We start from the raw sequence: 12144 nt of genomic DNA, 5'->3' as shown, positions 1-12144 counted from the left end.
CCCCCCACCCCCCCACACGACCCCAGGCTATCTGTCTGACAGTCAGCAATTAGAACTTCAGCAGTAACTACCCCAGAGCCTCATTACCAGTTCATTAAATCTGGTCTATCAGGAATTATCAGGAGGAACACCGGAGGAGAGTGGCAGCAGAGCTTTCGTTCGAGTGATTCCCCAAACTTCTGATCATGCTCCATCTCTGAGCCTTTGTTCCCCATGCTGAAGACTAACCACCTAAATATGAAATCTATGGGACACATGACCTCCCAGCATGACCAGGAAGCAAACAGAGACATGTTTCACAATCATAATATACAGTTTTTATTCCAAAGAGCAGCGTGTACAAGCAGAAGCTTATACACATTCAAATTCAAACAGCAAAAAGGTTAAAATCCTCCATAATTTAAATTCATCTCGGAAAAATAACATCCATTTATTCATCCTTAAAACAGGTAATAAAAGCTACAAAATGACTAGAGATCTATGCACAGAAATAAAAAGATAGAAAAGTCAGAGTGGACTCCATCTGCTCCTCCTCTTCATCACCTTCAGGTGAACTTATATGTGGGCCTGTCAAGGAAACTCACTGTGTCTTCTGAATGTGATGAAAAGGTGTCAGAAGAATGTCTTCATTCACAGTAAGGCAGGATTCTTCATATCACAAATATGCTGTCTACATCACTATATACTCAGTATATAGTACATACTGTGGACATATTCAGGATCAAAGTGGATCATTAGGAAGCATCATGTGACATGCAAACAGAATAAATCAAATGTCAATGGAAGTCACAATATTGACTAGTGTGTATTATGTGCAAATATCATTCTGCAGGAAGTATTGTGGAGCTGCAGTGATCCAGATCCATATTCAACTGACTAAACAAATCATCTGTATTTGGTACAGATCCTCTTCAATCATAAGAATAATGGATCTGTGTGTGTGTGTGTGTGTGTGTGTGTGTGTGTGTGTGTGTGTGTGTGTGTGTGTGTGTGTGTGTGTGTGTGTGTGTGTGTGTGCTTCAGGGCTATAAAGCAGTGCTTCTCAAAGTGTGGTCCGCGGACCACTGGTGGTCCATGAGTGCCCCCTAGTGGTCCGTGAGTATATTGGTAACATTTCACATTTTAAATAAATAAATAAATGTAAGCTATCCGCACTCTCGCGGGAATATCTCTGCAATGGAGCGAGCTTAACTTTCACTTCCGATTGCATGATATAGCCCAGCGCAACACCTTCATCAAACATGTTGCCACTTGTTTGTACCATTTTCAGGCGATTTGTAATCTGTTCTAGAAAAACGATGTGATTTTGGATATTTGTGGAGTTAGGTGGTCCGCGAGTGTTTTTTTTATTGGTTAAGTGGTCCTTGGTATGAAAAAGTTTGAGAAACACTGCTATAAAGGATATGAGTCGTAGTCCAGCTTCTGGGTGAGGACTCCGGTCAGGATGAACTCAGCGTTGTGGACGTCTGGAACAGAGACAGCAGAGACACAACTTCACACACAATGCTGCTGACCATGTGTCACACAAACACTACCCCTCCTCACGCCATCACTACCAATGACAGTGTGTGTGTGAGCAGCTGTGCTTCTACTCCATAAAGGCATAGTGTGCATGCCCACCATAAATTCCTCTTATATGCGCACTGCAAATACCAGTGCTCCTGCCGGTAACACTACTTAAGGCAGGGGTGTCAAACATGTAAACATTTTAGAGAAGACATTACCTGCAGCTTTCACATCTTTGATGGATTTGCAGAGGTGGGACCAAGTCATTGTTTTGCAAGTCCAAGTCAAGTCTCAAGTCTTTGCGCTCAAGTCCAAGTCAAGTCTCAAGTCAGGATGGGCAAGTTCAAGTCAAGTCCAAGTCCTAAACTTTGACAAAACGAGTCTTAAACAAGTCCTTATGTGCTTTTCACCAAATGTAATGACATCGATCAACAGAATAATACTTAATAATTAGGGATGCACGATATTGGTTTTTTGAAACCGATACGGATACCGATAACTTCCTGCTTCTCAAGACCGATACCGATAACCGATAATAATATAATATATATATTAAATGTACCTGTAGTTTTTGCACACCTGGTGTGCCTGGAGTCGTCTCTGGCAAACTTCTTGCCTTTTTCAAAAGCCTCGTCGATAGGTAAAAGCCCCGGTGCCTTTGCAGCTGGCTTTGGATTCGCCGCTAGTTTAGCAGCGCAGGCGTCTTCGTACGCTTTTAACACGCCATCGTAGCGATGGCGATGTTTCAGGTGACTGATCAGGTTGGAAGTATTATAGCTCGTTGCCTTTTTCCCTCCTCGTGGAACTTCTGCATTTGTTAATACAAATAGCAAGCGAACTATCTAACTCTGAAACTTTGAAATAGTCCCATACTACTGACGACATGTTTGTTTACTGTCCTGGCTTCACGGCCGCACACCATTTACGTCACAGCCAGGCATGAGTTAGGGAGCGCTGGATTTGTGAAGAACTCCCCTCTTCCTAAACCACTAATACCACAGTACTGGCAAAACGGGAGGAGCCGAGTGAAAAACAAGCGCCCCTCATCCCAATCCACCCACACCGCAGTATTTTTTTCTTTTTTTTACCCAAAAAATATATTGTATATTATCGGGGCTATTAATACTTTTATCGGGTTTATCGGGATGACGTCATAATTCCTAATATAATTATCGTGCACCACTATTAATAATCAAACCGCTCTTTATTAGTCACATTAATAATTTAGTAATCCATTTTCTCTCTGCTGGTAAAGTAACGTGTTTTTTTCTAATTTAAGAGGGATCGGTAAGGTAAGGCTACCGTGACGGTTTGATTCAGAAGGAGTTTAATGTATAAGACCCCTGATGTTAAGGTGACCAAAATGTTTATTTCCACTGTGTACAACATGTTATAAGGAACCCACAATCTATCTTTATGCAAGGGATAATGTGCAGCGAGGCGGTCTCTATGGGGAAGAGAACACCTGAATCTAGATCCCTCTGCAGGTGGTACTTTAACTATATTTTGATGATAATACTTTTCTACTTTTACTTGTAACATTTTGAATGCAGGACTTTTTATTGTAACCGAGTATTCCTACACTCTGGTACTTTTACTCAAGTACAGGTTCTGAACTTCTCCCACCTCTGACAATACATCCTGAGTAGTTACCAAAAAGAAAACCTGCTCTGAAGGTTATTTTCATTTTAGAAATCCTGCACTCAGCTTTGCTTTCTCCAATATCATTGAAAAGCAGCCAGATGCTGCTTATTTTTTCGGTTTTCGCTCATTTCTTGAATTTTTCCGACGCGCTTGCATTTAAATCCGTCTCCCCGTCGCTCTGTGCAGCTGGCCTGTACCACTACAGCTGCTGTGCCCCCCACCCTTCTTTCACATAATGGTATGATCCTAGTGTGTCCTCGCATATGATTGGCCACATGGTCGCACAGCTAAATAAAGACCCGCCCCTGCCTGCATGGATTCACAGCAAGAGTAGAAGCAGCTGAAGATTCTGCTCTCCCCGACGGGAGTCTGCTCTTCTAGCTGCAGCTCGCGATCGGCGTGTTGGAGACCTCTGAATTAAAGTATCAAGTCACCTCAAGTCAGAAGGCTCAAGTCCAAGTCAAGTCCCGAGTCATTGGTGTTCAAGTCCAAGTCGAGTCACAAGCCTGTTGCGATTTTGTCAAGTCGAGTCTCAAGTCATCAAATTGGTGACTCGAGTCCAAGTCATGTGACTCGAGTCCACACCTCTGGTATTTTGTATGTATACATTTGATAAATTAGCAAGGCAAGGGATAAGTTAACCTTCTTCTTTAATAGTTCCCACTTTAGCTTGTATGGTGATGTGTCAGGATTACTACACACAGGGTTCCTGCAGGTTTCGCCAACTCAAATGTAAGACCAGTTAAGACCTTTTTAAGACCACTTTGAATAGAATTTAAGACCTGTTTCACGGCAAGAAAGTATGAAGGAAAATTGCTAAGAAAGAAGAAATACATCCCATAATCACTTACAAAGTAAATGTATTCATGTTCAACATAAGAACAATGACTGAACATAACAGCATAACAGTACAGAACTGTGTTAGCGTGTTAGACAAAAAGTGTGTATGTGTCTCTGTGTGTGTGTGTGTGTGTGTGTGTGTGTGTGTGTGTGTGTGTGTGTGTGTTCGGGCTGTGCAATTAATCATATTTTAATCGCAATTACGATTTTGGCCTGCCACAATTACGAAAACAACATAATCGGGGAAAAAAAGATTATTTTGCTTTGCTAGGTTGTGACAGTGCACTACAACATATCTCATTAATTTTAGTCTAATTAATTTTTATTTATCATATTTATATATGTTTAGTAGCTTGTGGAAGTGCGTTCCAAAATATTTGTTGATCTTGTTTATTGGTATTTATTATTTTGATACTATTTATTTAAATGTATCATTTATTTAATTTATTTTTGTATTGGTTTTTCAGTTGAATTATACGTTCAGGGTAATCAACAGTTAAAAAGATACTGTTCAAATTGTTATTTGTTTTAAAGTTCAATACATGGATATTTTTATTTAATAATCATGATATTAATTATTGACCAAAATAATCGTGATTATGATTTTTGCCATAATCGAGCAGCCCTAGTGTGTGTGTGTGTGTGTGTGTGTGTGTGTGTGTGTGTGTGTGTGTGTGTGTGTGTGTGTGTGTGTGTGTGTGTGTGTGTGTGTGTGTCTTACCAATGTTTTTCAAGAAGTACTCTCTACAGAGGTGCAGGTCGTTGTCGCAGGAGATTAAGATGATCTCTGGGAGGTTCTGAACAACACACCAACGTGGAGTTTGTGAATAAAAGAAGTCCAATAATCTTTATGAATAAAATGCTTATTACTATATTATTATATTCTACCTTATATGAAAATGAAATGCATTATCATGATTCCTTCATAACATCCCTACCACCCAGTAAGGACTTTATATCATGTGATGAAAGTGTGTGAGCACCTTGTTCTGTTTGTGCTCCATGATCTTCCTGTAGGACGGCTGTTTGGCCAGCAGCTTCCCTCCTGCACTCTCCAGGATGGGCTTCATGGTGCTGAGGCTGGGGCACATTCCCGGGGTGAGGTAGAAATACTTCCCCTGCACCCCCATCAGACAGACAGACAGATGGTGGAGGACAGGGACACACTCATTAGAACCAATCCATGCCCATCAAAGCATTCCCCACTGTGTTTAAACTCTGGAGTAACCAGACCAATGGCAGACTTGTTGTCTCACCTTGAAGAGCGGTGCATTGTGAGCCCTCTTCAGTGAATCTTCCAGACTGAAGCCAAACAACACCTCTGCCTCTGCATCTCTCAGGGTGTAGCTATGCTCATCTACAACACACACAAACTTTTTTTGTTAAATTGCATACATCCTTATTCTTTTCAGTAAGAAAATGTGTAGCCTTAATGTAAAAACATACCCACAAACTTCTGGCTCCTCCAGCTCTCCTCCAGCCACTCGGGGCTGACGATGTGTTTCACCACAGACATGGCGCTGAGGAACTTGACGGTACGAGTCACCTTACAGGCCACCAGGTGAGAGACCTTCTGACTGCCGTCTGCTACCTCCCCCCCTAAAGCATGTAACCTCTGCAGGGGGAGAGAACTGTTAGCAGCAGGAGACAGAGGAGCTAATGCTAAAAGGAAATATCACTTTCTTTTTGTTTATAGTCCTATATCTGCCTCCCCTGTTTTTGTACTGCTTTTGGGTCGCGCATCCCGACCCACCCCGTAACAGCTTTTGGGTCGCGTAACCCAACCCACCCCGTAACAGCTTTTGGGTCGCGCAACCCGACCCACCCCGTAACAGCTTTTGGGTCGCGCAACCCGACCCACCCCGTAACAGCTTTTGGGTCGCGCAACCCGACCCACCCCGTAACAGCTTTTGGGTCGCGCAACCCGACCCACCCCGTTACAGCTTTTGGGTCGCGCAACCCGACCCACCCCGTTACAGCTTTTGGGTCGCGCAACCCGACCCACCCCGTTACAGCTTTTGGGTCGCGCAACCTGACCCACCCCGTAACAGCTTTTGGGTCGCGCAACCTGACCCACCCCGTTACAGCTTTTGGGTCGCGCAACCTGACCCACCCCGTTACAGCTTTTGGGTCGCGCAACCTGACCCACCCCGTTACAGCTTTTGGGTCGCGCAACCTGACCCACCCCGTTACAGCTTTTGGGTCGCGCAACCTGACCCACCCCGTTACAGCTTTTGGGTCGCGCATCCTGACCCACCCCGTTACAGATTTTGGGTCGCGCAACCTGACCCACCCCGTTACAGCTTTTGGGTCGCGCAACCTGACCCACCCCGTTACAGCTTTTGGGTCGCGCAACCTGACCCACCCCGTTACAGCTTTTGGGTCGCGCATCCTGACCCACCCCGTTACAGCTTTTGGGTCGCGCATCCTGACCCACCCCGTTACAGCTTTTGGGTCGCGCAACCTGACCCACCCCGTTACAGCTTTTGGGTCGCGCATCCTTACCCACCCCGTTACAGCTTTTGGGTCGCGCATCCTTACCCACCCCGTTACAGCTTTTGGGTCGCGCATCCTGACCCACCCCGTTACAGCTTTTGGGTCGCGCATCCTGACCCACCCCGTTACAGCTTTTGGGTCGCGCATCCTGACCCACCCCGACCCACCCCGTTACAGCGTTACCTTAGTTTGCTTATTATGTTTAGGATACAGTTTGTTTAATGAAACCATTCAGTTGATAACTTTTACTTTACTTGTATATGACTTGTGACATATTAAACCCATATCATTTTGTTCGCATCTGGATATTCCTATTTTTATAAAACAAGTGTCAATTGACAGATGAGTGGATCAGAGAGATTGCACTCTCATTGGTTGAGGCTCATGCTTTATCAGCTGGGAGAACTGAGTCTCCACTGACCGCACAATGTCTGACGGAGATAGCTGGCTAGTGCTGCCATCCAGTGGAGACTCAGACAAAAGGTTTCCTCCCCTCTTACACATACGCAGGGTGTTTCTCAATCTCGAGTATGCTTGCTTGGTAGCACATGTCTTCCGAGCGTCTTGTTTCAGAAGCGAGGCAAGAATACAAAGAGTGGAACAGGCGAGCAAGTGTGGAGGTGTGCGTCATATGAGAGGCCCCGCCTTACATTTTCCGCCACAGATTTGGGGAAATTGGTCCGTGCGCAAAGGATTGTGGGGATTTTAAGACCACGGAGTCTACACATGTGCAGCATCGGAATTTCTCGCTACGAAGTACGCCGGCCTCGGTAGAATTCCAAGTATCCTGGACATTGGAACAGTACTTCGGCGGCACTCTATGATGTAGTATGCTTGAAATAGTGGCTCTGGAGCAGCCTTCCTCGACATTGAGAAACACCCAGCGACCTACAACAGGCTCTAGATGTTTAACAGCAAACTGTAAGGTCAGCATCCTGTCTGAAGGTCACTGTCACATAGCATCCTGTCTGAAGGTCACTGTCACTGTCACATACAGCTGTGTGAAGTCTCATGCTTATTTAACCTGTTAAGCCCCAAGGTCCCCGCCGGCGGGTACCCTTGTTTTTTTTCCTCACAACACTGTGTCTCAGGGGATCTTAATATTTAAGAACCTATTAATGTGTTATACCAGATTAACGGGAATAATCTCAGCTAACTGACGATACAAACCATTTTTACCAAAACAAAACACAAGTCTCATAAGAAGCATCTAAATGACCCCTGAGCGAAAAATGCTAACCTATTACTGCACCGATAATCACTCCTAGCTCCCTTATTACTTATCCTAGGTGCACATCCAACACATCGTTTATGATCGCAAGGAGACACAGAAAGATACAAACTCGCGACGTTATCAACAAAAACGTACATCAAAACAAGTGGCGCTAGGTAGCCCACAACGCTAACATGGCTTACCTTCGTCTTTGTCTGGTCTAAACTGATCTTCAATGGCATTAAAACGATAAAAAACTATGGTGTAGTTAATCCATAGGTTAATCCAATGTGTCTGTGTCACTTTGAATGATTTCTGATAATCCATGAGCAATAAATCTGCTTTTCGGTTTTGAGATGTCAGACCTAGAGACAGCTTCACTCTGGAGCAAAACGGTTCCCGCGAAGCCCCCACCTTTTCGTTTTGCCATGTGTGTGTGTGTGGGGAGATTCCCCTTCGATTCTCTTGGCTCTAACGGTCAGAAAGAGATGTCACATGTCAAAATCGAAGAAGGGAGGCCAGAGATAAGGAAAATCCACCCAAATGGCCCCAGAAGAGTTTTTTTTTGCTAAATCTGTCTAAAAAGGTCAAATGTCACTTGTTTTGCATCAATCTTGATACAGGGTACTTATTATATGTTGTACTTTGGATTCCTAAAGCTTTTAGTGTACCTTACCTTCATCCAAGGGTGGTTTTCACTATAAGTACAAAATATTTTTTGGACAGACGCTATAATTTACAGTTTTTTACCATGTTCAATCTGAATTATTTTCTTTAAAATAAAAAACATCTATATTGATTCTGACTTTTCTACATCCAACTCACAGGTTTATCATTACTTTGAGAAAAAAGATTATTAATTTTCCCCTTTTAGAAGGGAAGATATGGTCATTTGTTCTGGGAATGTCATTTTTGAGCCTGAGACCTGAAAAACAGGCTCAGGGCTTAAAAGGTTAAATGCATGTGGTTTGTGTGTGTGTGCTTGCATGTGTGTGTGTGTGTGTGTGTGTGTGTGTGTGTGTGTGTGTGTGTGTGTGTGTGTGTGTGTGTGTGTGTGTGTGTGTGTGTGTGTGTGTGTGTGTGTGTGTGTGTGTGTGTGTGTGTGTGTGTGTGTCTGTGTGTCCAGCCAACCTTACCTTTGTGTACTGCTGCACTTGTGCCGGCTCAAAGCCTGTGAACATGACTCGGGGAGTGGACTCTAGAGGAAGCTTCTTATTGGGCGACTGGATGTCTTCCAGCCTGCACACACACCATTTAGCCACAAAATGACACATCATAACACGGTACTCTGCAAAGCTCCAACTGTGTGAGTGTGTGTGATACAGAGTGCACTGACCTGGCCTTCTTGTTGGTGGGCTGGCTGCTGGAATCGCTCATCTTCTGCTTGTGGAGCAGCTGCAGGCTCTACACAGCACACATTAGGACAGAACCACACTCAGATGAGCCAACATACACACTCAAACAAGCAGAGCAGCATCTACCATCCACTGTTTGCTCTTTTCTTTCTGTAATAATAATAATAATATATTAATTTTATATAGCGCTTTTCTGGACCCAAAGACGCTTTACATTTGGGAGGGGGGGTATACAAACAAAACAACAACAACAACAAAAAACAAAAAAACAGAGACAAAGCCAAAAAGAAACAAAACACAACAGAAAAGCAGTCAGGAGGAAGTTGATTAAGAGGGGGGGGGGGCTTATAGATAAAGAGTTGAAGAGGTGGGTTTTGAGGCGGGACTGGAACAGGGTGTGGGACTCAGACTCACGGAGGTCTTGGGGGAGTGAGTTCCAGAGCTTCGGGGCTGCCACAGAGAAGGCTCTGTCCCCGAAGCTCCGGAGTTTGGCCTTGGGGATTGAAAGCAAACCGGCTGAGGTGGATCTGAGGGACCGGGGTGGTTGGTAGAGGGTGAGGAGGTCAGTGAGGTAGGGGGGGGCAGATGGTGGAGGGCTTTATAAGTGAGGACCAGGAGTTTGTAATTGATGCGGTGTGTAACGGGGAGCCAGTGGAGTTCTTTGAGGACCGGGGTGATGTGATGCCATGATTTGGTGTGGGTGAGGAGTCTGGCGGCTGCGTTCTGGACACGCTGGAGTCTACTGAGGGAGGTGGAGCTGATGCCGTAGAGGAGGGAGTTGCAATAGTCAAGGCGGGAGGAGATGAAGGCGTGAATGAGTCGCTCAGCTGCAGGGCGGGTGAGAGAGGGCCGGAGTTTGGCAATATTGCGGAGGTGGAAAAATGAGATTTTGACAACATGACGGATGTGGGGCTCGAGGGAGAGGGTGGGGTCAAATATCACGCCAAGGTTGCGTGCCTGGGTGGAGGGGGAAACAGGGGTGCCATCAATGGTGATTGTCAGGTTGGGGGTTTTGCTGAGGGTGGATTTTGATCCGATGAGGAGGAGTTCAGTTTTATTGCTGTTGAGTTTGAGGAAGTTGTGTTGCATCCAGGATTTTAATTTTAATTTTCTGTGCTGACATCTTTCACATTGAGATAAATGTGAAACACTACAGAGCATTGCATCACATCAAAGAAGAAGTAGGCAATAGTGTAAAACACGTCATCATAGACTTGCAATTAATAAAGGGTAAATAGAATGATTTAGGGTAGCATTACAAACATATCATTATAATGTCGTTGAACTTGATAAAAGCCATTTTATTTTGTATTTTTCTTTGAATTATTCTCCAAAAGCCCAGCCAGCCTGATTTGACTGTAAGGCTGCTCCTGTGTGAGTCAATGTGCAGCAACAAGGCAAACACAAAGAGTCAAATCGTCAGACTCACCGCCACAGCCTCAGGAGACACTTTGATTGGCGCTCTCCAGGCGCCTGCAGAGGGAAACACAGAGGTCAATGCAGATCATAATCTTTCCTGAGATAGAATATTCACAAAATGTAGACATACATACATTTCACTGCAAGTCCATACACTTTAAAAGCACCGATTACAGGGCTGATCCACAAGGAGCAGTGCTGTTATTAAAGGAACGCACTCCAACAGAGGAGTGTGTGTGATAACTGCCTCGCTTATTGTAAGATGACCCAGATATTATCTTTAAGGAGTGTGAAATAAGGCCTGCAGGATTTGTGAAGAAAAAGTATTCGCTCCATGACTAATGGTATTAGAGGGATTAAACAACATAAACAATTCTTATTCTTATTATGATTGAAGATGATCTGTAACAAATGGGGATGCTCCGATCGCCAATTTCGGGGCCGATCGCCGGAATCAGTATCGGCCGATACCGATCGCCGATCCGATCGAGTGGGCGGGGCCTAAATGGAAGATTTAAACATCACTTTAAATCTTCATTTAAAGTGATGTTTAAAACTCAGTTAATGGGGCTCATTCACTGGAGCTTCCACAAACAACAATCAACTTAATTATTACATTCAAATGATGTACATTATTCAAGTTTACATTAACTTTGGAGAATAACACGGGAGAAATTAGCCGAAGCGCTCTCTTTTCCTCTCTCTCTCTCTCTCTCTCTCTCTCCTGACAGCCTGTCAGCATCTCATGCAGCTCACTGATCCAGTAATGAGTGACCCGACAGTGAAGAATAAATATATTTATAATAACTAGTTTAGCTTGTTCCAGAGGTAGATCAAATAGCTAAGTGTGTTAGGTCTAACTCTTGTGTGTCGCTCCGCTCACCGGTCCGTCACAGCGGGTGGAGCTGCAGGAGTTCTGCTTCACACACGTTGCATACCGCTATTTTACTGTCTTTTTCGGACACCTTAAAATAATGCCAGACCGGTGAAGCCATTTTGGCGAGCTTGTTTTGCCGCACACAGAGAAAAGTGTCATGTATTTTACGTCATGCGATCGGCTCTCGATTCGGCATGTTTAGAGAGCACCGATCGATCGGTAGAGAGTGAGTATCGGCCGATCTCCATCGGTGACCGATCGATCGGAGCATCCCTTGTAACAAATATTGATGTTTTATTTAGTCACAAGAATATGATTTGTAAACGGATCACTGCTTCCTGCAGAATGACATTTACACATATTCTACCTGTGAGGAATATTGCGCTTCCTGGCATTTGGATATTGCACTAGTCCATATTGTGATTTCCATTGACATTTGATAGTGTGATCCTTTCTGTGTCTCACAATTTGATTTAGATTTTTGGAGCCAAGATTTGTCTTTTAATTCAAAATGAATCCCGCTCCTGCTGTGTGCTAATAAAGACGGTGAGGCATACTATGGCATGAAAGCAGGGTTAAGTGTGCAAAAGATTATGGCGTGTTTCAACAATAAAGATATATATTGAAATAATAAAACACACCCAAGCAAACCCTAGAACAAAGGTAACATTAATAAATGCAAGCCTTTTTTGGGTGGATTTCTGAATTCTCAGTTACTAAATAAATAAAATAGGTAGGCCCAGGCTAGCTCACAAAAATGCTTGACATTGATGTTACTTTGAATAGGTGACCTT

General features: G+C 44.1%; 1 protein-coding gene across 2 annotated transcripts in view; it reads right to left on the bottom strand.

Moving 5' to 3' along the window:
* Positions 1–292: 292 nt before the first annotated feature.
* Positions 293–12144, bottom strand: part of paxip1 (PAX interacting (with transcription-activation domain) protein 1) — a 41149-nt gene continuing 29297 nt past the window's right edge. The window contains exons 15-23 of one of the 2 annotated variants that reach the window (XM_034206387.1): positions 10484–10527; positions 9036–9103; positions 8836–8938; positions 5437–5605; positions 5247–5350; positions 4974–5108; positions 4712–4787; positions 1406–1466; positions 293–561 (exon numbers count right to left, since the gene is read on the bottom strand). In XM_034206387.1, coding sequence (XP_034062278.1) covers positions 546–561; positions 1406–1466; positions 4712–4787; positions 4974–5108; positions 5247–5350; positions 5437–5605; positions 8836–8938; positions 9036–9103; positions 10484–10527 — 776 coding nt within the window. In that variant the 3' untranslated portion in view covers positions 293–545. The remainder of the gene's footprint in view (positions 562–1405; positions 1467–4711; positions 4788–4973; positions 5109–5246; positions 5351–5436; positions 5606–8835; positions 8939–9035; positions 9104–10483; positions 10528–12144) is intronic. The other variant, XM_034206388.1, reaches the window with a different exon arrangement.

Source organism: Gymnodraco acuticeps, unplaced genomic scaffold (genome assembly GCF_902827175.1).
Source record: "Gymnodraco acuticeps unplaced genomic scaffold, fGymAcu1.1, whole genome shotgun sequence".
Taxonomy (NCBI): Eukaryota; Metazoa; Chordata; class Actinopteri; order Perciformes; family Bathydraconidae; genus Gymnodraco; species Gymnodraco acuticeps.
Note: the sequence above shows the minus strand (reverse complement) of the source record. Positions and strands in the feature narration are given on the sequence as shown.